General features: G+C 39.6%; 1 protein-coding gene across 4 annotated transcripts in view; it reads right to left on the bottom strand.

The window, feature by feature from the left end:
• The window catches only part of LOC109324289 (phytanoyl-CoA hydroxylase-interacting protein-like), a 79,796-nt gene that overhangs the window by 13,281 nt on the left and 40,619 nt on the right, over positions 1-25,896 (bottom strand). For 3 of the 4 annotated variants that reach the window (XM_019556272.1, XM_019556273.1, XM_019556270.1), the window contains one exon: positions 3,595-3,791. In XM_019556272.1, coding sequence (XP_019411817.1) covers positions 3,595-3,759 — 165 coding nt within the window. In that variant the 5' untranslated portion in view covers positions 3,760-3,791. Of the gene's footprint in view, positions 1-3,594; positions 3,792-5,558; positions 5,640-25,896 lie in introns of those variants that run through there. The other variant, XM_019556271.1, reaches the window with a different exon arrangement.

Below are 25,896 nucleotides of genomic sequence, written 5' to 3'. Positions count from 1 at the left end.
GTCTATTTTAATAACTACAGACTAGCAAATATTTGTCTTTTTCTATGAATAAGACGATACTATAATAATAAATAATACAACCCCCCTTCCCTAAGGATAAATATTATCCCAATATGGAACATTTAACATGTTTTATAGCTGTACCTCACAAAGACTTAATTCCTCAAGGATTTTGGAGCTACTTATTAATGTTTTAATTTGCACTGGTTACTACAGTCAACTAACTGCAGGCAATGAGAACAAAAACATTTTGCTTTTTTCCATGTGGGCATGGGGCAGCAGTTGTAGCCTACCCCAGGTCTAGAAGGAGGGAACGCTCAGGCAGAAACAATTTTGCAAAAGTGAGGAATAGGTGACTTTCCTTCTGAATACACTACTCCATTAACAAAAGAATACTGAAATCAGCCTTATGGTCCAAAGCCCAGTGGATTCAATAGAAAAAAAATAATTGATTTTAATAGGTTTGAGACCAGACGTTTGTCCAAAGATAAAACTTTCTTGCTTATGCTGGTCTTCTATGGAGTCAAAATTGTCTCTCACAAAGGAAGATGGCATGGAGTAGTAGGTAGAAGAGATACTGCCAAGGAAATAGTGTTCTGTTCCTACCCCTGTTTCAAATTACAGTGTTACTTTCAACATGTTGCTCAGCAATTGATTTTAAAAAAGGACTTAGACACCCAAAATTTAAGCGGTACAATGCCTGACTTTTAGGCATATAGTCCTTGGACTAGAATCCAGATCCCTGAGTGAGACATCTCTGTTCCCTGTACAGTGCAATGGAGAAATGAGGAGCCTTAAAAGAGAACTCAAAGTGACCAGCATGCTCAGTGGGCAGCTGCCTAGAGCTGACCAACATGCACTGCTGAGGAGAGCATTAGTCTTAAATGCTACTTTTCAGGTGTCTTACTCAAGGCTACAGAAAGGCATCATCTCCTACTCAGGTTTCATAGCCTTTAACCCTCTCTGGAAGGTGATATATGTTTTGTCTTTTAAGAGTTCCTAAAAGCTGCCAAGGAAAGAGGAAGCGAGGCAATGGGAGTGATGGTAACTGATGGTAGTACTGACTTCCCAAAACTTTAGTAATGGTAATACTATAAGGAAATCTTTGCATGTAGTCATACTACGGAACACTGAATAAGCTCCCATTCCTATGCAGCAAAGAATTTCAGTAATTTCTAGATATGCCAGGTGTCCTGTAACAGTGGTTGGCAACAAAAATTGATTAAAGGAAGTACAATATGCAACAGAATGCATCATTGTCAAACTACTAAAAAAAATGTTTTGCATTCTGTACTAAACAAATCTGTTCCATCCTTCTGACCAGAAGAAATCCAGCTTTTATCAGGTCACTAACCTAATTAGTATCAATATATTTCAAGTTAAATCCAATAACACAAGACAGATCTTATTTACTCTTCATTTTAATTAAGTGATCCAATCACCCTCATGTTGTTCTACAAAAGCAATTACTCATTTCCTTAGTCTAAGCAGTTTATCACAGTGAGGAAATAGGTAACTGCTGAGAAAAAACAAAATAAAAAAACTACTTGCAATCATAGTTATACTACTAACATCCAACAGTAGATTAATTGTGATTTATGTTTTGAGGACAATGTGCTCCTACTTGGACAGCATAGTTTTTTCATAAACAGATTTTACATTAGTTGTACTTGGAAAGCAATCTGAATTATGAGAAGCAAAGCAAAGAAAAAAAGAAAAGATTTCACCAACTATGCATGTTATTGGAGGGAAGATATATTTATATATCCAGCATAAAATGGGAATTTGACTTCAAAGGCTTCCAATGCAAAGCAAGATAAACAGCGAGAACAGTAATTTTAATTCAGTTGGTGTCACAATCATAAATGGGTCACAACATTAGATGCTGTAAACTGGAATAATTTCATCAATAATCAGTAGAACTATGCTAATTTACACCAGCTGAGCATCTGGATCAAGAAAGTTTCATATTTTAAAACTCAGTATATAAAATAGCAGTAATGATTTTGAAGTAAGCACACATGGCAGTTGCAGAAGTAAAACTTCTTTCAACAATTCTTGTAAAACAACCAGAATGAAGCAGTAAAGGAGGATGGGAAGTTTATAAATATGATATTAATAAGAGTCAGAGTAATAATACCTTTGAAAATAAAAAGTTCAGTTGTATGCTATGGATATGTTTCTTAATTAGTCCACAATCTTTTAATGGCATACTTGGTAACATTAAAGATTTCATGCTTCACTCTTTTCTCCTTGGGGATTTGTGCTCTGATAGCACTTACATTTTACGGATCTTGCCTACACAATTTTAGTTAGCAGATGACTGTGCTTTTTCTCTGTGTCCTTACTTCACCTCCATTTCAGTTCTTTTATCAGAATTTCAGAACACAACTCATAGTACTTCAAGATCAATAAATTTTTTCTTGGGTTGAAAAGTACAGAATCTACCCCAAGAGCACCAATAAATTTCAGTGTGTCCTTTTACAGGTATTTAAGACGAAATCATGCCAAAGTAGTATATGGGTCACAAATACCGAAAAAGGGAGAAATAGCCACTTCATCTGAATGAGCACTAGGTGACAGAGAAGCACCAGTAGAACCCTTTTGAGAAACAAATTACAATTTTTGAGTTTTGTGTCACCCGTTTGAAGACATCATTGAATACAAAAAGTTAGAGAAAGCATAAGTGTATAATACAAAACCTAGAGTTGTACAGAAACAAGAATTTCTTTTTTGCCAGATATTCTGCAGGTGAGAAATCTGTTTTTAGCTCTAAATCAAACAAAAACAAAGCAATTTGGAATTTTCTAAGAAATTAAATTTTGGATAAAAACTGTTTCAGATCCAACAAAATGTTTTACCAAAGACTTTTACTTTCTATTTTAGCTTATATTAAAATTTAGCCTAGACAGTCTAAAAGAAAAATTGTTTCAAGTAAAACAAACTAGTCAGAGGGGACCTTACAAATTAGTCAGAGGGGACCAGCAGGCATTGGGGGAGTCCCTGTTCCCCCAAGCACTACCAGGAGTGACTAGGAATAACGGTCACAAGCTGGCAGAGGGTAGATTTAGGCTAGATATCAGGAGGTGCTACTTCACGGTCAGGGTGGCTAGGATCCGGAACCAACTTCCAAGAGAAGTGGTGCTGGCTGCTACCCTGGAGGTCTTTAAGAGGAGGCTAGATGAACACCTTGCCGGGCTCGTCCGACCCCAGTACTCTTTCCTGCCATGGCAGGGGTTGGACTCGATGATCTGCTTAGGTCCCTTCCGACCCTGCTAACTATGAAACTATAATAAATAGTTCAATTTTTAACTTGTTAAAATGGAGCATTTTGATACTGTCTAAATTTTAGATCTAATTTTTTCTAAATTAATTTGGTTTAAATTGATAAATTATTATGAAAAGTTTCAATTTTAATAAAATGGCACTTTCTGATGAAACTATTCCAAACAAACCTTTTTCAATCATTTCTGTCAAGCCACACCTTTGTAATATGATCTGTACCTGGCTGCCCAAAGTCCTCAATAGAAAGGCTTCACAATACTTTTTATATATATATTTAAACATGTGTCAAGCTTGCTGTTAAAACATTACCTTGTGTTTAAATTTGTTGGAATTCTTGTTCTCCTTCTTGTTTAAATCAATGAAATAGTGAGTAATACGGTCCTTAGATTTAGAATCCATGTCCCATAAAATCTTGAAAGAGTCACATGTGATGTTACTTATTTTGATGTTGTGTGGCACAGGAAGTTCCTCCATCTCTGCAATCCCACTGTCTTGTGATTTATTCCCTGTGCAGAAATAAGCATTAGATAAACAGCCACTGGGATGTGACTACTGGTATTCTTTTACTAGAGATAAACAATGGTATTGGCCAACCATTCAAAAATATACCCAGTTAAAAAGCTATGATCAGGTCCAACTATGTAAGCCTGGTTCAGACTGCCGAGAATATATTCGCTCTGAAGCAAATAGAGTATAAGTAAGGATTTCACAATCTGGTCCATAATATAATATAATATAATATATAACATAGTTGTTGATTCTTAGGGATGGCTAAAAATTATTAGTAGCTAATAATAAACGGCTACCATCCAACCTCCATATCTGGAAGGAATACAATTTGAAATAATTTGAACTGATATTTTTAAGCATCAAGTATAAACAGTTTCTATATTTACAGGTGGCAGGTAAATGTAAAATGTAAAACCTGACACCAGCATATTTATAAATTGTTATATTTATCAAACTGTTGATACTATGATAATTTGGTTAAATTACACTGAACAATAAACACAAAGACAGCTGATTTTAAAATTTGTCCTACTGTAATATTTCATATAGTGCAGCAGCTCATGCTAAAATGAGGTAGTCCCTTGAACTCCTACACATTTAGGACTTCCCAGTAGCATTGCCTCCAGTAAACATTAAATTCAGAAGGATGAAGTGATCTTTGTCAGACCTGAACTGTGTAGGATAGGGGAAATACAAACAAATAATACTGGAGGGTCAGGAAAAACAGAGAACTGAGTGGGTAGAAGAAAGAATACAGCAAGCAGTGACAAGGATAAATAGAGAGGTGAGATGGCTCACAAGGAAAATGAGAGAAGCATCGATAAAAACAGGGAGGGAGGTAAGAGGCTAGGAAATACCAATGAAAACAAGATGGATGTTAGAGGAAAAGCTTCTAGACCTTACCTAGATTAAGAAAATGAGGTGCGTCGCAGAGCACTTAGGTACCCTGCTTCTTCAAAGAGTGGAAACTGCTAGGAAAAGAGCCCTAGCAGTGAGTGGGGAGTCCCAGCTGCTGGTTACCAGGGCAGAGTGAGCTAGTGGCCCACACCTGCCAGTGGTCAGCTGACCAGAAGGGGCAGGGCCTGGCTCACATATAAACCCCAGATCTGAGGCCAGGACAGCAGTGCCTTGTCAGCAGCTGAGCTGAGTGACAGAGCACCCCTGGTGCTGCTTGAATGAGGTTATAGTTGGGTGGCTGGAATTTATGTTATAGCCCAGGGGCTTGTGTTTTGTTTACTGTTTAAGACTGGTAGTTTGGGTGAGGCTATTAGGGGATGGAGGAGGTCTCATAGGGGACCCATGGCAGCATGGGGACCTGAGCGCCAGAGGGGGTGCAGCATTGGGGGCGCACTGAATCTGAGTGCAAGAGGGGGCGCAGCATTGGGGGTGCCAATGAGGGCACAGAGCAAGATGGGGCCATGGTAAAGTGACGGTTGGAGCCATGCATAGCCCATAAGGCTAGGGTGTGCCAGAACACCCACTGTAGAACAGGAACCCCAAGGGGTCCAGGAGCCCATGGGGTCAAAGTACAGCAAAACAGTGTCCAAGATGCCGTAAAGGCAGTCTCCCTAATGTATATTTACCAACAAAGATGTGGCGGGTGAGAATTGAGGGTGCCCTTTGGGCCAACTTGGCATGGGAAGGGGGCCTTAGGGAGATCATGGCCATCCTGCAGGACTCCGCGCCGTGACAAAGTGTGTTCTCATTTTTAAATGCCAGTTTGTATAGGGGAAAACAGTGGTGCTTAAAGGATGGTATATTACCTGGTCATGGCTGATTCTAGGTTGATTCCAAAGACTTCATCACAACGAGCTAACATCCTTTAGGGTATGAGATGATCAAATACAGTTTCTTAAATACAGTTTACAGGTAAACTGACTTTTTGACAACATCCTAATTTATACAGATTTTTAGCATTGATCGGGCATCTCTACACAAGATGTTTATTGTGGAATAGACTAATTAGCTCTGCAGTAAGAAGAGCTAATGAGTCTAGTCCACAATTAGTCTGCAATAGCTCCTGTGGTGGAGTTATTTACTTTGCAGCACTGCATGCTGATGGGGCTGGCTGGGGCATGACGGTACTACTGTGAGGGTACTGCCTGCTGGCTATCCCCACACAGCCAACCCCTCTGCAGCATGTTGAGCCATGTTAGAGCAGCCCCAGGGTGGGAGGCTAACCATCTCCCACCCCTGGCTCCTTGCCAGCCAAGGCTGCTTTGACCAGATTTAATATGCTGCGGTCCTGGGCACACATGTAAATGCAGCAGCTGGGAGCAATGAACTCCAGCACAATAAGCACCAGAGTTTATTGCTCTACATTTAATAAGCATATGTAGTCACGCCCACAGAAAAATATGTTGCCTTTCTTGTTTAGAAGCCTAGTTTTACAACATACTGAGGTGCTGAGCTTCCAAATTCCCAACCTGCAATGTGCAAATCTAGTCTAGGTAGTTAATATATTAAATCATAACCACCTAAATGCATTTCAGTGCCAAATGAGGTGCCAGTGCAAGTCCAGCTGTTGGTGGTGAAAAGCCCCCATCACCAGAAACCACAGCCGTAATTGATGTTAGACAGACTCATCAGACAGACTGAGAACAAAGAGACACGGAGACAGAACCAATGGTGTCATTCTTTCTTTCAGTGTTAGGGGACATGAGTACACAATCAAATGCACTTTATTCATTTTATTTTATTCAACTGATTTGCTATCCTTCCCAAAGAAGGCTCACGGTGGCTTACAAAGGCTCAGGCAGCATGCATGAGTATGTTTATATATGTTTGTATGTGTAAATACAGAGATCCACACACACATAATAGAACAATATATGCATGCATTATGTCCATGTGTTTCTTTTTATTACTCTGTAGCTTAGCATTTGATACCAGCTTAGTAAGTGAATCATAATGTATAGCTATGTTCAATTATTTTATTCAGCTGGCATCAAAATGCCATGGGAAATACTACAGTGCTATAAACTACGCAAGAACAGTTCCTAATACACCAAATAAATAAATAAATAAGGTAAGATACAATTCCAAGGAGCCTAAAGTATGTGGTTGCTCTTTAGAGCTTGACATGTTGCATTACTGATACCAAAAGCAGAAGCTTTATAACCTAAAGTCCGATGGGTGAATTTTTAAATTGATATGGCAGGGCAGTGGAAATGCCAAATAACCTCATGGTAATGATGTGGGTGAAACTAAACAGAAATTGCATTGGCATGAACGCTCACAAAAAATATATATAAACAACATAAACATCATAGAAGTCCATTTTTTCACAGAACAGCTACTCAGTTTTTGATTGCCTGATTCTTATGCTCAAGGGAATCTACCAAACTCCTTTAAAAGGCCAGTTTGGGAACAAAATTCATAAACTGGCTAGGCATCAAGAACCAAGGGCTGAACACTGGTATTAACTTTATGACATAATATAATCTCCCTGATTCCTGAAATTCTTCTTCCTCTCCTTTGATAGGCCTTGGTTTCCCAGTAATCAAGCTTCTTTTCTTCTATTAACTGTCTGTCTGCTAGTTCTGGGAATTTCTCCCCTCTCCAATTTCAAAGCACTAAACAATGTTTTTAATCATCACTGAGTATCCTTCACTCCTCAGACCCGATGAAGAATGCCAGCTTGTCCGATAACAGGTAGCACTCCAAAAGGTCCTTGTGAATTACAAATTGCTCATTCTTTTCTTAACTCAATATTTTCTATTTTAACCACCTAAACATATTTACTCATTAAGTACAATAATGCATCTTATGTAAATAGTAAGGTCTTATTGTAGTCTGCAGAACTGAATTCTAAGCCATGACAATAACTGTAGCAACTGTAACATGTAATTACTTCACACAACTATCTGATGATGATGGGTCTCCTCCTTTGGCCTTTCCCCTAAAATATATGCTTGTTGTTTGGAAGCATACATAAAGAGCATGTATAAGACAATTCTGTCATTTTTCCTTCCAGATAATTGCACTTAAAATTTTCTGACTAGTATACCCCAGGGTTTGGCAACTTTTTGCCACTGGGGGCCATCACTTGCAAACCAGCCCTCACCACAGGCTGTAAGTTTCCACAAGTACTTACGCCACGAGCCAGATCTAATCTCTACGGGATGGCTCTGGCCTGTGGATTGTAGGTTGCTGACCCCTAGTGTATTCAACTGCTGTCTAAGAGTCCATATTGACCTTTACTTTTCTAATATTTTGATTATGGTCCTTAAACTTTCCAAGTAATCAAAAGTATGGCTGTTAGTGGTAGGCATAGTGTGGAAGGGTGTTGAGTTAGGGCTGTATAAATGCAGCCATCACTTGCCTTCTCTCCACTGGATGCCTGCTATTTATCCCAGACACCCATCGCTGCCTCCAGATTCACTCTTGTCCCTGGTCCCACTGCAGCTGCTGCTGGCCATGCAGATCCAGGCTGGAAGGTATCCCATTGTCTGGATCTGACCTTTGGCCTGGGTGACTTTGACACCCCTGAAAAGCACTAGGAAACTAATCTACAGTTTAAAAAAAGTGGTGGGCAATTATTTTGGCTAGAGGGCTGCTTAATAACTTTTGGTGAGGTGTGGAGGGCCACAGTGGTGCCCTGCCCCCTGGTTGCCATCTTGGGACTGGAAATCCTGACCGTTGCCACTCAAAGTCCCTCCCCTTGCCCCCAGAAATTCCCCTTTTGGGATGGGGTCTGCCATCTTGGAATGGGAAAAAAAACAAACTATACACTAAAAATCAAACATCTACTATAACATTTTAAATTTTAATTTAAAAAATATTTTGACCTGATTTGTGTTTGTGTAGTGTACAGAGAGGTGACTGTATAATAAAATAACTCATAATAAAGATTTACTCTTGAAATTGTGTGTGGGGGGTGTGTTTGTGTGGGGAGCTGTGGGTGTGGGGTTTGTGGAGGGATATATGGGGGTTTGTGGGTGTGTGTGTGTGGGGTGGTGGGTGTGGGGGGGTAGGATTTGTGAAAGAATGTGGGGGGGTGGCCCCCAGACGCTTAACAGCAGGTAAGGGCCCCCCAGCAGAGGTCTGGCTGAGTTCTAGAGCATCACGTGGTGGTACGGAACCAACCTGGCCTGGTCCAAAGGCACACAGCTCCCAGATAGTGCCAGGAGCCGCATGTGGCAGCACAGAGCCCACCTGGCCTGGCCCAGTGGCATGTGACCTCTGAAAGGCCACACCTCCCACTGACTTTCAGAGGGGCAGCCACAGGCCAGTAATTATCTTTTGGAGGGTCCCCACAGGTTGAATAGGATGGCCTGATGGGTCAGTTCCAGCCCAGCGGCTGTATTTTTCCTGCCACTGGTTTAAAACCTTCATTGTTGGGGAAAATGTCCTTTTTGCAGTTTCACCCTTTGATTTCTTGGAAAAAAGTTTTGTTTCACCCTAAGAAAATCATCTCCTTACCAGACATAAACAGTACATGTGTGTATATGCCTGTCTCACATAGCTGTCATTAAGTTCAGACCTAAGCTAGTCTTTCAAATGGACTATACCCATATACTTACTCCCATGATCATGATCTTATTTAGCACATTCATGTCTTCCTTTTCAGTCAGTTATTTCATCTCTTTAATTCTTATTACTGTTCAGATCCCTTCTGATTTGGTAGTATATTTTACAAAATGCCAGTTCAGAAATATACACAATGTTCAGGTGCAGCTACCGATAAAGGATTTTACCCTCCTTGGTCTATGATGTGATATTTGCACTGCAAGCTCATATTTAATTTGCTATCTACTATATCCCTTGGGTCTTTATGAGAACTTCTGGTTTCCTAGTACCTCCATCCTATTCAATATCTATGTTTATTTTCCCTTACATATCCTAGCTGGCATATTTCCAGTTTGATTCTCATTTTTGCATTACTTGACCATTTGCATATGTCAGCTCCTTCAAATATTTCTGTCTCTTGGGTGCTATGCATCACTCAGTCTACTATCATCTCCAGAATTAAAAACTGCACTTGCAGTTCTTCTTTCATAATCCTTATCAAAGATGCTAAAATGGAATCCCATGCTGTATTCTGAAGCATCTCGCTGATTCATTTACAACATGAGGCACTGGCTTGTGTCATTATTCTTAATTCTTTGTTTACTGTCCTTCAGCTAGTTTTCAATCCACTGTGACAGGACTATTGTCCAAATAAAATTAATTTCTCAAATAAATTTCGTGAGTCTATCAGATGCTTAACTAAAGTTTAGTCATATGAATACTCCAAATAGTGACCTAATATCCTATTTAATTGTATGGAAGGGTACCTCCATTTTTTGTTTTGCCTTTAGTATATCAACCTCAGAGTTTTGTTTTCAGTATCTGTAGTCAGATTACTTAAAAACAGTGGGTAAAATACAATCTGCTGCAGAGGCCTGGCACAAGGCCTATATGCTTGTTAACCAGAACTCAGCCAGCACCTATCCATTTAACTGGTGCACAGGCAATTTGGGTAGCAGAGGTCTAACAAATAGTGCAAAAGATACCACACTTGTAACTTTCCATTGAAAGATTCCTTTTGTTACCTGCTCTTTAGACAGCTTTTTTTATCTAGCACCCAATTTTCTCCTGAGTGCTGCCCAGTTGTCCATTCTTCTCATACTGGCAGTAAGAAATGAATTATTATATTTTCTCTCCTATAATATGTACCCAAATATAATACACACGTTGTTTTAGGAAGGTGGAATGAAGGGGGGGAAAAGCCTCTTCCTTGAAAATACAAAGTAATTTAATATAACAAATTTATAAAAAGCAGCAATCTTTACAAAAAACAAGTTATAAAAATGCAAAACAACCACACAAGCTTTGTGGATCCCTCATCCCTCATTACAATATTGTGGCACATAGCTAGCAATGCAAAGGGTTGGGAGAGCCTATCACTGTTCCATTAACATCCTAGCAGCTGCTGGTGTTTGACTGCTAGCTACACACCACAATATTGCAATAAGGAATATATGAGGCATTTGCAAAGCCCCTATGAGATGCCCTGGACAGAGTGAGAAGGGGGAGGGATGTGGGGACTACATATTATGTGACTGCTGGAGGAAGAGCCTGCAGCAGCCTGGCTAAGAACAGATAGCCTGCTCTCTGACCCAGCCTGCTGTGAGCTGGCTACAACTCCAGCTGGGGACAGATGTACCTGAGCAGTCTTGCGGTATGGGATCCTCCTGGGGGTGCCTATGGCTAGTCACCACTCTCCATCTTGGCTGGCAGCTAAATGGCATTGCTGTACTTCATCACAAATAATGTGTAACTAGATTTCTAGCAACTTGTGTTTTTTGGAAAAAAGGTGTGGGTTATATGCAAGAAAATATGATGCACAAGGCATCCATGCATTTTCATGCTACTCCAGCACAGGAAACAACAAAGGGCTGGTGTAAAAAAACATGTCACAACTCCTTCAACTGCAAATGGAGAAAGGACTAACAACCAATTATTGTCAATATTAAAGGATGGCATACGTCCTTCCATGAAATTAGTGACATGTATTCTAGACCCCCCTGCTTTCTACAAAAATCTGAGTCACTTATTTAATAGGTAAAGGTCAGGTGATTCTTGACCCTTCTAATTAGAAGCTGAAGAAATCACTTAACTTTGTGTTGTTCACACATTGAATATAAGGCTTTTGTTCTCAAAGCTCCAGAATAAACATGAAATGCCAACTTCACTGAGATCAACTGGAGAACCAAAAGATTAATGCTTTATGCTTCTATTCACAGGGTTATCTCTCTGCCATATCCAGAGTTAAATTTCAAGTTAAATTGTCTAATCAATTTTAAAGCAGCCATGATAGTGACTACTGCAGCTGAACAAAAATGCTGGCAAATGAGAAGCAAATAGATTTGTATTTATATACCCAGCTACACATAATTACATATGTGTGTACACAGGCCACTTAATTCAGTATTCTCCCAGTTACATAAATGTTATCTATCAGTTACATAAATTAGCCGAGTGAAAACTAAAGGAAATAGAGATGTTTCTGTTGGTTGTTCATGGTTTTCACTTGCAGACAAATTACAGGACTTGGGAGTTGATAAGACCAAGCTGGAAACATAGATTCATAGATGGTAGAGTTGGAAGGGACCTCAACAGATCATCCAGTCTGACCTCCTGCCTAGGCAGGAAAGAGTGCTGGGGTCAGATGACCCCAGCCAGATGCCTATCTAGCCTCTTAAAGATCTCCAAGGTAGGGGAGAGCATCACCTCCCTTAGAAGCCCATTCCAAATGTTGGCCACACTTACTGTGAAGAAGTTTCCTGATATCTAGCTTAAATCTGCTCTGTCAGTTTGTGACCATTGTTCCTTGTTACCCCAAGAGGAGCCCTGGTGAACAGAGCATCTCTGATTCCTTGCTGTGGCCCCCTAATGAATTGGTAGGCAGCCACAAGATCACCTCTCGGCCTTCTCTTGTGGAGGCTGAAGAGGTCCAGGTCCCCCAGTCTCTCCTCATAGGGCTTGTCCTGTAAGCCCCTAACCAGATGCGTGGCTCTCCCCTGGACCTTCTAGAATCTATCAACATCCTTCTTGAAGTACAGCGCCCAAAACTGGATGTAGTACTCCAACTGCAGTCTGACCAATGATGCATAGAGGAGAAGTATCACCTCCTTGGATCTATTTGCCATGCATCTGCTGATGCATGATAAAGTGCAGTTAGCTTTGCTGATGACTTTGTCACACTGATGACTTATGTTCATCTTGGAGTCCACTATACTCTGAGATCCCTTTCCACTTCTGTGCTGCTGAGAGGGCCACTTCCCAGCCAGCAGGTGTGCTAGATATTTTTGCACCCTAGGTGCAGCACTCTGCACTTGTCCTTATTGTACTGCATGCTATAGCGTACTGTCCACTTTTCTAACCTGCCCAGGCCTGCCTGCAATCATTCCCTACCCTCTGGAGTGTGCACTTCACCCCACAATTTAGTATCATCCACAAACTTGGACAGAGTACACTTCACATTCACATCCAAGTCACTGATGAAGATATTGAAGTGTACAGGTCCAAGGACTGAACTCTGCAGGACCCCGCTACCCACGTCCTTCCAGGTCAATACCGACCCGTCTACTACCACTCTCTGAGTGTGACTGCTAAGCCAACTTGCCACCCACCAGACCATGTAATGTTACAGCCCCTTAATTTATTTATGAGAATAGGATGAGATACCATATTGAAGGCCTTGCTAAAGTCCAAGAAAATGACATCTACCTCTATTCCTGCATCTAAACATTTTGTTACCCTGTCATGAAATGAAGCCATATTGGTCAGGCATGATCTACCTGCTACAAATCGATGCTGGTTTCCCTGCTGCATTATTTTTCCTGCTGGACTCCCATAAATATGATCCTTCATAATCTTTTCAAAGACCTTTCCACGGATGCAGGTGAGGCTGACTGGCCTATAATTACTCGGATCCTACTTCCTCCCCTTCTTGAATAGCACAGCCTTGTCTTCCCTCTCTGTCACTAATTGCTGCTCCTTGTTCAGTAGGGGTCCTATGTTGCCCTGCACCTTCCTTTTACTTCCTACATACCTAAAAAAAACACTTTTTGTTGTCTTAGAACATGTAGAAGAGGTATGGGAATTCTTCTGAATTTGTCTCATCACTTGGGAAACAAACAACTTAAATCATTTAGTCTAATGTGGTAACAGGATGAAACACAAAATTCGTAATGAAACTTCTTGCTGAACAGTAATTGTTATGTGTTCACAATCGCCTCTCACTTTCAAATGGGAGAAGTCCAGAGGATGGAATACTTGCCTACTGATTTCTATTTAACAAGAAAAAGGTTTTCTAAGGTATGCACAGAAGAAGTCCTAAAAAAAAACAAACCAAAAAAACCCCTCACCTTCAAAACATTTTGAAAAATATTTACAGCTCAGGACATGATTTTTATAAAACTGGAAAAATAAAGTAACAAATGCTTCTGGGATACGATGATCTCAAGTCATGAAGTTTTAGCTCTGATATCATCCCCCACAGTCAAAGCAAGAATCTAATATTAGGCACCATATAATTATCTTTAAATATACCAGGATTAATAAGCAGCAACATGTACAACAGTAGTCTCCAACCTTTTTAAGTACCAGGTCACTTTTTGAATTATAGTGCAACCCAGGATCTACCACGCACCATACCCTGCCCCCCCCCCCAGCAGGTCAGTTTGTTGGGGAGGGAAGGGGGGGGGAGGTGCAGATCAAGGCCCCTATGGTGAAGGAGGGAGTGGGGCAGAAGAAGAAGTTCAGTGCACACAAACCACTTTCAAAATGGCTGAAACTGGTTTAAAATAAACCTGGATGGATGTAGCATCAGATTTTGCTGATTTAGTTTAAATTGGCTTTTTGAACTTCTGTCCCAGATCCCCTCCAGGTTCAGGTGAATTCACAGTCCCCCAGCATCTCAGGGTGCTTTGCACCTCCCCTGCAAACTCACCCTCACAGGATGGGCAAGCTAGCCTTGGCCTAAGCTGTCTGGTCCAGCAGAGCCAGGAGGCATGCTTTAGTGCCCCCCAGCTTCTGGCCTGAGCCATTGCAGGCATGTGGTTACAATTCCAGAATCAAAAGTGAATGTCTGTTCATTCGACTATTGGTTTCATGTGATACCTAACACTTCATGGACAAGCTGAGAGATTGCATTTTCAGAATATTTGTCTCCTAAAATATATTAGATCTGGGGTGAGGGGGACATTTTCAAAAGCTTAAGAAATAGTGGCAGAGACTTGCTTGAATTGTGATTTTAGTACTTATTACACAGTGAAGAAAGTTCCTACAAATACTGTTCATGTTCTCAAGGCTTTGTTTTGCATTCAAATGCCTCTGCACTTCATTGAAAAAAGATTTTAAAGCTAAAAGCTTTTTAAGTGTTTCAGAACATCCAATTAGAATTGATCTCTGTGGGTCAAGTTCAGGGTTTTAGTCACCATTGCTTTAATGCTCAATAATTTGCTGAACAGATTTTCATTTAGGTTTAATTTTAGTCTCTCTTTTTAACATAATTTTGCACCTATGATTCACTGGAAGTCACAAATAATAGTAGATATCTAGCATTCAACTCTACCACAGCAACTGAGTAGAGTCAGTTTCCTATGTATTTTCAAGAAGACTCTGAAGTACGTAAATCACTTTTGACTTCAGCTCCTATAATACTTAGATGTTTTTGGAAAAAAATTCTCTAACACTTGCATTTATGCTTTAATAAAAAGGTACATGAAAATTAGAAATACAATTTCTTATTAATCCAAAGCCTATTCTAAATATGTTCTCCATTATAATAATTTTTGAGACCCATATATCATGTCTCAGTTAACATCACTGAATTTGCTTTATGCTAATAAACCAGTTATTTCAAGAATAAAAATCTGCTATGTTCTAATATATGTCTTATTTTCCTGTTTTCCTTGTGCTTTCTCTTTATAGAGAATCTCAAAATTATCAAAGATAATTGTTTAAGTGAATTGTCTAGATAGAAATATAATTTAATAAAAAGTATTATTGGTATGTAGGGTATCACCTTGTATTTGAAATCACAGAAAATTAGGGTTGGAACAGAACTCAAGAGGTCATCTAGACCAACCCACTGTTCAAAGCAGCACCATCCCTTACTAGATCATCATTGGTTCAATTTATGCAACTTAAATTAAGCTGCGAAGATTGAATCAATTCAGCCTGTGACATTTTGACTGTTTTACCAGCACGCCTTTTTTTTTCCCCCCTTAGTCTTTTGGTTGTTATTGTTGTCTTATGAATTTAATGAGGACACTATACTATGCGCACATGCACAAACACATGCACACAATCAATTCCTTTCTTCTGTCCTATAAAGTTAGGGGGAAAACTTTCAAAAAGAAAAGGAGAAATTTAAATGTGAAACAGGACATATATCTAGAACCCTGAGAATAATATAATGGATATACCATTCTTCTCTAAGAAAGGTCTATAACATAATGAAAAGAAAATTAAGCCGAAATAATACAACAGCTACTCTTTTCTCCCTGAGTTAGGGAGAAAAAAGGCTTGCATCCATGACATATTGAAGCTTACACTGGTTTTGTGAACAGTTGTTAACTACAAGGTGAATATACTTGATGGATGTTAAAGAACAGGCATGATGCTATCTGATGTGGGATCACAACACTTGCACTTTCTGCCTTGCCACACATGCATGGCAGGAGACATGATTATAGTAATCTACATCAGATCCCATCAGAACTTGGATTTGACTTGATAGTGGAATTCTAATGTATTTAAATAACCATAATTAATTTCATTTAAAAAAATCCTTTAAAATAGGATAAAAGAGGGTTTATCATATTGCAGGGGGAGCCTGATACTGGGTTCCCCCTGAACTAACAAGTACCAAACTTGGTTACCAGCTGGGAAGCGCACCAGGCGCTTATGTGGCTGAAAGCCCAGTCAGTTGATTCTTGAGTTCCCAGCTGTGGGAGTCTGCAGTGTCCTCCCCTTGCTGGGAACTCTGGTTAGCTACCAGGGCTGCCAGCTGCAAGAAGTACATTGGTGCTCCAATCATCTGAGTAAGGCTCCCAAATGGGGGAGCACATGGTACACTCCCTGGCTGGGAGCCCTGAACAGTTGATGGGTCTCCTAACCTCTGGAGAAACACAGGAGCCTTGAACAGCTCTAGTGTGCTCAGAAACTTGGCACTGGCCACACATTCGATTAAAGGCATGATAGGAACCAGTCACAAAGTTACTATACATATTTTGTATAACAACTTTGTGGCTTATTCCTCATTTTATCACACCATTAATTGATCAAATGTGTGGCCAGATCACTATCTAAAGTATAATGTCTGACAGGGGCCTCAGAGGTATAGCCAGGTACTGTAGCACCCTGGGCAGAGAGTGGTGATCAAAATGTGCTGAGTGCCAGAGATCAGGGGGTAGGGGAAAGTCTTACCTAGTACCTCACCGTACCCTGGGTGCTGCTGATGAGGCATGTGCTTCAAAGGCCAAAGAAAACTGCTTTACATGTTGACAATCAGCATGCAGATATACTGAGATTTTTCCTAATTTACCTCTTACTCTTGTAAGGCCCCATATCAAGGTTGAAGAGGTCATGCTTGGAACTCCTATTGTAAGGCAACAGTTCTAGCTAATATGTTCACATTAATTACCAGGCATGAGCAGATGCAGGATTTACTAAAAGGGCGTGTGGTACACTGCTTCTCAGACCATGATGGGATATGGAAGCACCCAGGAAGTGGGAAGGACCCACTCCTGCTGCCACTGTCCCTGGGTGATCTGGGGGTGGGGTGACCCAGAGCTACTCCTGCCGTGTTCCAGCCAGAGGCTATGGGAAGTGGATGTGGGGTGCGGGGCTCAGCCAGGGCACCAATGGCAGCAGTTTCCTGCCTCCACCCTCTGCTCCCTGCACACCCACTCTCCCCTTGGTGTCTCCTGCTGGGTGGGAACAGGAGCTGGAAGAAGAAATCTGCATGCTACTGTCCCCAGCTGAGCCCAGCCCTCACACAGCTCCAGCCCATGAAGGAGAGTGCAAAAATAGTTCTGGGGCTCCCCCTATGCCTCTATCAGCTTGGGGCAACAGTGGAAGGGGAGTGCAAACACTGCTGCATGCTCTCTGGATCTGCCTCTGCCCAGACAACTTATACTTGAGAGCAGCAGGCACTCCAACTGCAAACACTGCTGTTTTGGATAACACTTCCTAGGTGATATGAGCAGGGAAAAGGACCATCTATGTCTAGCTTGGAACTTCTATACTAACACATTATACTGACAAAGTCCTCCTAGTATAGACAGCTCATACTGGCAAAGAAATGTTTTCACCAGTATAGCCTACTCCACCCCACATCCTCAAGCATAGCAAACTCAAGCACTGCAAAAATGCTATTCCATCTATCTGGGAAACTTTTGCTGTCACAGCTATGTCAGTCAGTCATCACATTTTTCCATAACCCTTACCAACACAGTTTGGCTTAGAGCATTCAAAGCTTGTCTGCTTCATAATAGTCCACAACCCTAGATCACCGCAATATCCACTTCTAAAGAAAGTAATATTTGCATTCTATTTGGTGAAGTAAGATGACACTACAGTAAGTAGCTCTTGCCAGCATATGCTGACTGCAAGATAAATTTTTAAAACAAGTTTAATTAAAAATGGAGTGTCTGAGCTGCTAAAAGGTAGCTAAAGTGGTACGAGGTGCAGGCTTATGAGGCTGTTAACCTTCTTTTATCCTATTTTAAAGGAATTATTAAATGAATTTAATTATAGTATATGTTTATTTTAAAAACATTAGAATTCCACTATCAAGTCCAAGTCCTGACAGCCCATTGGGCTCTTGTGGTTTTAGGCATATAGGCTTCTGCAGGCAACTTACAGAAGGGAGCGATGTAGCTGGCATCACAACTGTCCACCTTTGACTTCCTAGCCCAAATAACCTGGTACCCATTTACAGCTGTGGAAACCAGAGACAGCCTTTGGCATGAGTCTAGGATTTCACATTATGCCTTTGGAGCAATAATGAAACATCATGACTTCTCTGTCACTGTGTCCCAGAATTCCACTATTACTAATCCTAAAACTGGAAAACCTATGGCATATTAATGAATGTGGCAAATTATCAAACAAAAAAGAAGTACTACTGTATTTAAAAAGCATGGATTATGTATCACTACATGAACTTTATTAATTTATTTAGCAATTGAAATTTAAATAGTAATGATAATATGTTGTTACATGCTAGTAAGTACTGTCATATACCTTTTTAAAGTATTTATTACTACAAGACTCTATTACATCTCCGTAATATTACATTAAATAAATTAAAGATGGGTATTTTTCTGTGGGTAGGTTCTCAACATTGGATAAGTGAAGACTGTAAAAATGTAAAAGTATTTTGTGTTCCTTATCATATACATTTTCAGATTGCTATGATAAATAAATGGGTACCACTGATCTTTAAGACTATACCTGAAAAATTAATAATAGAATAAAGATTATCTAATAGGTTCAGGCACTGACAGTATCACACTGGGCAAGTCACATGGGCCCAGACTCTGATCTCTGTTTATTGGTCTCACATAACTGCACCAAAAATTTAAATTTAAGTTAATGTGTGACATTTAGTTTTCTTCTGCTTGCAAAACTTAACTTTATTTTACAAAAGTATGCAATCATTTAGACAAGAGTTATATTCAGCAGACACATGCAAGTCCATTAACAAAGAGCTTAAATTGGATTAATCTTGCAAACCACATCCTCTTTCATTTTACTTAATGTTCCTATAAATTTAACACAAATAGTAACTTGTATTTAAAACCCATAAATTAAATCATAAACATTAGAAGCCTGAATGCTATACACCTCTCCAAGTGAGACTAACATTAAGTTTTAAAAATAAATTCCATCATTAAAACAGAAGCATATGTTGAATATTCTTTACTTTATATTATCATATGTATTTTAGTAGCATTAAAGTACAATCTGCTCTCATGTTTTGTTTTAAATTTTATCCTAAAGGTCAGAGAAACATATGCATAATTTCCTTCTAAAAGGTAGAATGAATGGGCTTTTGAAGAACCTAACATGTTTCTTTCAACTATGCTTCTGTTCTAGCACTGTGGCTGACCAAGAATAAAAGAACTATTTAAATATTACGTTTTACTGATGATTTTGGTGTCCCTATGTCTCCTGATTAGAATACATATACATGTAAAATGTAGAGATGAAAATATCCTTTAAAATAATATGTATTTTTATTATAAAACCAAAATAGACAAAATCCTTCTGAATAAATAACTTGAAAGGATGGGAGAGAGTACTAGAAATGTATTTGAATAAAGTAAGAATCCATATGCACTGCAAAAAAAATAATGTTACAGGAAAAAAATTGATTGTGCATCATGGTTTTGATTATGCAAATATTTACACACATATCTAATTAATTTAGCCATGCAAGAAGTCCCATTGAAATGAACAGGAGTGCCCAAGGGAGCAAAGCTATGCAATGCATTTTTGCCAAGTTGAGGTCTGCAATTTTTACTAATTCAGTGCGATGCAGAATCTAGCAGTTTCCCAAGCTATCACATATATTTGACTTGCAACATAGAAGCAAATTCCATAAGTCAATCAATACCAAAATCCAAGAGAAAGAGCAAAGCATCTGGTAATACTTCTTCCGGTAATATAATAGGAAAAGGAGGCAAAAGGATAAGGAGAAACTAGTTTTATGGTTTCGTTTATTATCACTAGCTAAAAATGTTATGGTTCAGAGAAGATGTCAGTTAATAAAACAAGGGTAGTCAATGGTTGTTTTTGAAAACATCCATGCAAAACAGGTTATTAATTCAAGCATAAATAAAACAAGAACACTTTGCGATAACAATAAAATAAAATTGATTAATGATTCAACTACAAACATTACAATGAAAACTGATTCAGCTACAACCATTACCATGAATTCTATACAAGTCTAATATATTAAAAGAAGCAGTTTGCAAGGTCAATTACAGCATATCCCTCTACATATGATCATGGAATCATAGGAAGGTAAAGCTGGAATGGACCTCAATTCTTAACCACTCTCAGTCAGAAAGTCCTTCCACATCTCTAAGTTAATTGCTTTACTAATTTTGTAAGGGGCCTATGGTTTCTTTGGTTTTATTCCTCTTGAAGTACTTCTAGAATACTTTTTATTGCCTTATGTATCTTGCCAGCTGCATCTCAAACTGCCTTTGCCTTTCTAAATTTTTCTCTGTATGCCCATGCAATACCTTAATAATCATTCCTAGTAATATGACCAAATTTCCACTTTTTGGTAGGATTTCTTTTTTGAGTTTCAGCTTATGGAAGGGATTGCTGTCTAGCCGGGATTGCTGTGTACCACCTATTCTTTAATTGCATCAGAAGAGCTTGCCTTTCTGCCCTTAATACTATCCCCTTAAAGTACAGCCAGATCTTCTGGACTCCTGTTCCCTCAGACTTACCTCCCAGGGGATCCCGTTTGCCAGTTCCCTGAGTTTATTAAAGTCTGCTGTTCTGAAGCCCAGTGTCTATATTCTGTTGCTGTCATTTCCTTCATTCTCTTAGGATTCTGAACTCTATAATTTCTTGGTCATTGTCACCCATGTTACCTTCCACTTTCACCTTGTATGCAAGAAGCAAGTCGAGAACAGCTTTCCCCTAGTTGGTGTCTCTACCATCTGTAACAAAAAATTATTCAAAGAATAACACTCCAAGAATTTGCTGGACTGTTGTGTTTCTCTTCCAGCAGATGCCCTGATAATTAAAGTCCCTCATGAGAACCAGGTCCTGCAATTTGGATGCTTAACAACATACAGTACAAACATTTTAAAGAACAACTTAGAAAAGCATCTTCTGTTGTTTCAATATAATTACCATATCTTATATTTTCAACTACAATGCTGAAAAATTTCACTTAGAAAGTTATCATATATGGATAAAAAATGGTACTATTGATTCAGATAAATTATAAGTTAAGAACTGATATCAAAGAAAAGAAAGTATAATGGCTAATTCTGGGCTGCATTTAACCAGCATTAAATAAGGTATTGTACGTCACACAAGCACAGAAGGCCATGTATGCTGACAACATAATGGACCTATGTACTATATCCAGTGACCTGCCAAAGAGAAAAAAAAATCTAGATGTGTAAAGGTGTTCCGTATTCCAGATCTCCAACACACAATATGCTAGACATCCTCAGCCTTGGAGGACCCCCCACCACAACCCCCAAGCAGTACAAACAGAACTGAGACCTAACTTAATGAGACATCTCGACATTCCCCCATTATGGGCACATCCTAGCTATGCTAATCTATCTCACTTATAAACTAGCTCTTTCACATTATCCTTGAGTATAGGTAGTTCTTACTTATGCTGAGTTTGTTTTGCTTTCTTACCCAAACAAGAAAGGATTAGGACTCAGAGTGACCTAGACAAATTGGAGAACTGAACCAAAGGAAATCTCATGAGGTTCAACAAGGACAAATGTCAAGTTAGGACAGAAGAATGCATCGGTACAGACTGGGGACCAACTAGCTAAGTAGCAGCTCTATAGAAAAAGACTTGGGGGTTACAGTGGCAATAAGAAGAATATGAGCCATCAATGTGCTCTTGTTGTGGAGAAAGATAATGGCACATTGGGCTGTGTTAGTAGGAGTGTTGCCAGCAGATTGGGGGAAGTGATCATTTCCCTCTCTTCAGCACTGTTGATGCCACATCTGGAGTACTGTGTCCAATTCTGGGCCCCCCACTACAGAATGGATGTGGACAAATTGGAGTGAGAGCAGTGGAGGGCAACAAAAATGATAAGTGGGCTGGGGCACATGACTTATGAGGAGAGGCTGAGGGAACTGAGCTTATTTAGTTTACAGAAGAGAAGGGATTTAATAGCAGACTTCAACTACCTGAAGGGAGGTTCGAAAGAGGATGAGCTAGACTGTTGTCAAATAGAATGTTGAGTTCTCTCTCTAAGTGTATCATATTACCAAGCAAGGATATAATAGGGCCTCTCTATACAACTCTGGTGTGTTATATATGAAATGTTTCATTCAATTCTTTGTTAGAGTGACTGTATTTGAATCTTGGGAAGCACTGGATTTGCAGCTGAATAAAGGCTTTCTTCTGTGTCTCAGCAGAGCTGCTGACCACAAGGCAAGATACAAATGCTTGGGCAAACAGTTTTCTAACAAGGTCATAGTGTTGTAAAGTATAGGGCCCATTGTGTAATAAGAACAAATGCAGCCCACCAACTATCGTCAGGAGATAATGCAGAAGCAAGATGTTGCAGATGAAGAAGGAGTCAGCAAGAAACCAGAAAGAACCAGCAAGTGACCAGAGGAAGCCGCGGTCAAAGTCTCGAGTATGCACTTTTAGCAGAGAGGCAAGTAAATGAATAAAATGCATAGGCAATTCCATGCTAATTAAGTAAACAATAAACAGAGGTGGAGCTTGAGATGGGAGGAGAAATGGGTGAAACAAAAGGAGGGATGAAGGTGGAATGAATGTTAATGAGCTTGAACCAAGGTGTATAAAATGTGAAAAAAAACTCCCAATATTCACAGCAGATCCCCTGGTTCATGGGCTGTGTGTCTGTGAGGAACCTTTGCCCAAAGCTGTCTCCATTTTGAATAAAGCTGTTGTGAGCAACGTGTGCTTGCTAATGAGTAACAGGATCCATTGGCAATTGGATTGTCATCTAGTCATTGGGTGCCACATGGAGTTGGAGTTTCATACAATTCTTCATTTCATTCAAATCTTCATGCTTCTTTATAGACAAATTGCAGATAGTTTGGAAAAGAAAAAGATAAAACGGTCAGGAGGATGGAACAATTATTTTAAGAGGAAAAGTTAAAAGAGGTTAACACATATTAGCTAAAATGCCTAACAATGAATAACATGTGACTGCAGAATGTAACCAGAAACAAGGAAAAGGAACAAAGGGAAAAAGGATAATTACGGTAGAAGTAAAGTAATTGAATTGAATGAGGGGAAATTTTAGTTAACAGTGAAAAAAGTCATTTAAAAAAAAAAGAGGTACAGTTGTTGATTGTAGAGTACAGTCTCAAGACCTAGAAGTCCCATGTTTGGGCTATCAATTGAACAAAATATATGTAAACATGAAATAACCTAGTAATCATATTTAATCTTTTGCATATCTAAACTCTAGAAAATTATGAAATTGTTGATGAAGGGACTTCCGTTGTAAGGTCCCTTATGTCTTCTACTCAGCATCTGGAGATCAGCAAAAAAGTCTGTTTCTCAGAAATACTGAGTCTTTTCTCTCCCCTCTCATGGTACACTATTTTGGGAAGTGTTTAAGAAAACATAAAATTCTTTCTTCACAGCTCTCTAAAATTTCTTCCATGTCTAACAATAAAAGATCTAATATGTGAAAAGCACAGACCTGGGCAAAAGTACAAATGCTGAAACTGTAATAGGTAATTTTTTGCACAGCTCAGTAGCTGAGCTACTATGGTTATTTCTTGACACACACAAGCAATAGTTGTTTAAAACCCTAACAGCAATAGAAATTCAGTCATTTGATGGGAAACTCTGTGGAAGAACCATTTCCAAGCTATCCACAACAACCTGGGATATAGTTCATAAATATTTCCAAAGGTATTTCAGTTTCTACCTCTATTTAAGTGTTCAAATTCCTGTTAGCTAAAAAAAAAAGAGAAAGAGAAACAAGCACATGAATTTTGCGCTTTAGATATTTTAAGAGATCTGTAGACATCTCTTTAGTATGCTGGAAAGGATGACAGCAAAATGGGACCTTTGTACACGTGTAGTTGGGATGGCCATAATTGAAATATTATTGAACTACCCTAAACTCAAAACCTATAGTCTTCCTTCCTTTTGGGATTCAGCCTAGATTTCCCCCTCTTGACCACCACTGAGACTTATAGAATCATTACTGGAACAGTAAATATTTTTCTAGATAATGCTGGAAAACAGCATTATAGAATGGATCCAGAGATTAGAGGATATCTTTTTATTCACCCTGTTTGAAAAATAAATTCCCACATTATGATGCTAAGCTACTTGACCACTATTCCACCAAACACTAGATTTACCTACCAGACCACTCTGCTAAATTAACTATAATAAAAACAAATGCTGAATTAATAAAAGGAAACAAAACCAGACTGAAAGATGTAGATAATGCTGACAATGTTATTGGTTAATAGTTGGAGGTTCTGCGTATATAAATCAGGAGAGAAATGCTTCCCCGGGGTAATATAATGCACAAGTACAAGGATTTTGGATTAGAAATGGTTTGGGACTGTGATCATATCATTTATACAAATGTAAACTCCCTGATGCTTGGGAACTTGGTTCTAATAAGGCCATCTAAGCTCTACCATAATACAGCTACATGCTAGAAAAATATAAAACTATACTAAAAGAACATTTTAAAATTGCAACCCTGCAGCAGTTGGAAAATATCCAGAAATAAGGGGGCCTCTGTATCTTAAATTGTATGAATGAGTTATGATTCAGTCTTTAATTACATGATCATGTACTATTTTTTCCACAAGAATCCTGCTTCATTCAGTGTACATAATGGATGTTGCTCATTTAAGTGAACTACTTAGTTCAAGACAACAATTCACTATTCTGTTTTCTCCTTATTGTTTTATTTGTAGACCTAAGCCCTATTAACTGCACATTATTCAAATCCTGCCCTCAAGACAGAATTATTAATTTCCCCATGGGATTTTCTATGGTGCTTACTACTACATAGTAACTATTTCACAAGCACATATTTTGACAATATCTTGTAAAATGAGTGGGGAATTTAGGTATGTAGAGATTCCGGGTAATGTGGGGCCCCTGTAGGACACACTAGGAAATTTAGTCATCACACCACATGACAAAGCCAACATATTTAAAGATTTCTTTGCCTCCATTTTCCTGACTAGGGACCAGAACAGTCACCCCTCCCTCTTGGCCCCCCCTTAGATCCCAGGGAAGGCGCACCTAGGCCAAGGGTTAGTGAGGAACTAGTTAGCAAACTTCTGGAGGGACTGGATGTATGCAAATCAGCTGGTCCAGACAATCTCCACCCTAGAGTACTGAGAAAATTGGCTGAGGTCATTGCGGGACCCCTGGCACAGCTGTATGAGCACTCGTGGTGCTCTGGTGTGGTGCCACAGGACTGGAAAAGGGCCAATGTGGTTCCCATCTTCAAAAAAGGGGAGGAAGGAGGACCCGGGAAACTATAGGCTAGTTAGTCTTTTGATCCTGGGCAACCTTTGAGAAAATTGTTTTGGCGCATACCCATGAGGGGCCAGCAGGGTAGATTATGCTTAGGGGCAACCAACATGGGTTCATTAGCGGCAGGTCCTGTCAGATCAACCTGGTGACCTTCTATGACCAGATCACCAAATCCTTAGGATGCAGGGGTAGCAGTGGACATAGTCTTTCTGGACTTTCGGAAGGCCTTCGACACCATCTCTCACCCTGTTCTCATTAAGAAACTGGGGGGCTGTGGTGGTTACATCCACACAGTCAGTAGGGTCGCCAACTGGCTGGAGGGCCACACCCAGAAAGCGTGGCAGATGGGTCATTTTTGACCTGGAGGGATG

The sequence above is a fragment of the Crocodylus porosus genome, unplaced genomic scaffold (assembly GCF_001723895.1).
Source record: "Crocodylus porosus isolate Cpor-Errol unplaced genomic scaffold, CroPor_comp1, whole genome shotgun sequence".
Classification (NCBI taxonomy): Eukaryota; Metazoa; Chordata; order Crocodylia; family Crocodylidae; genus Crocodylus; species Crocodylus porosus.
Note: the sequence above shows the minus strand (reverse complement) of the source record. Positions and strands in the feature narration are given on the sequence as shown.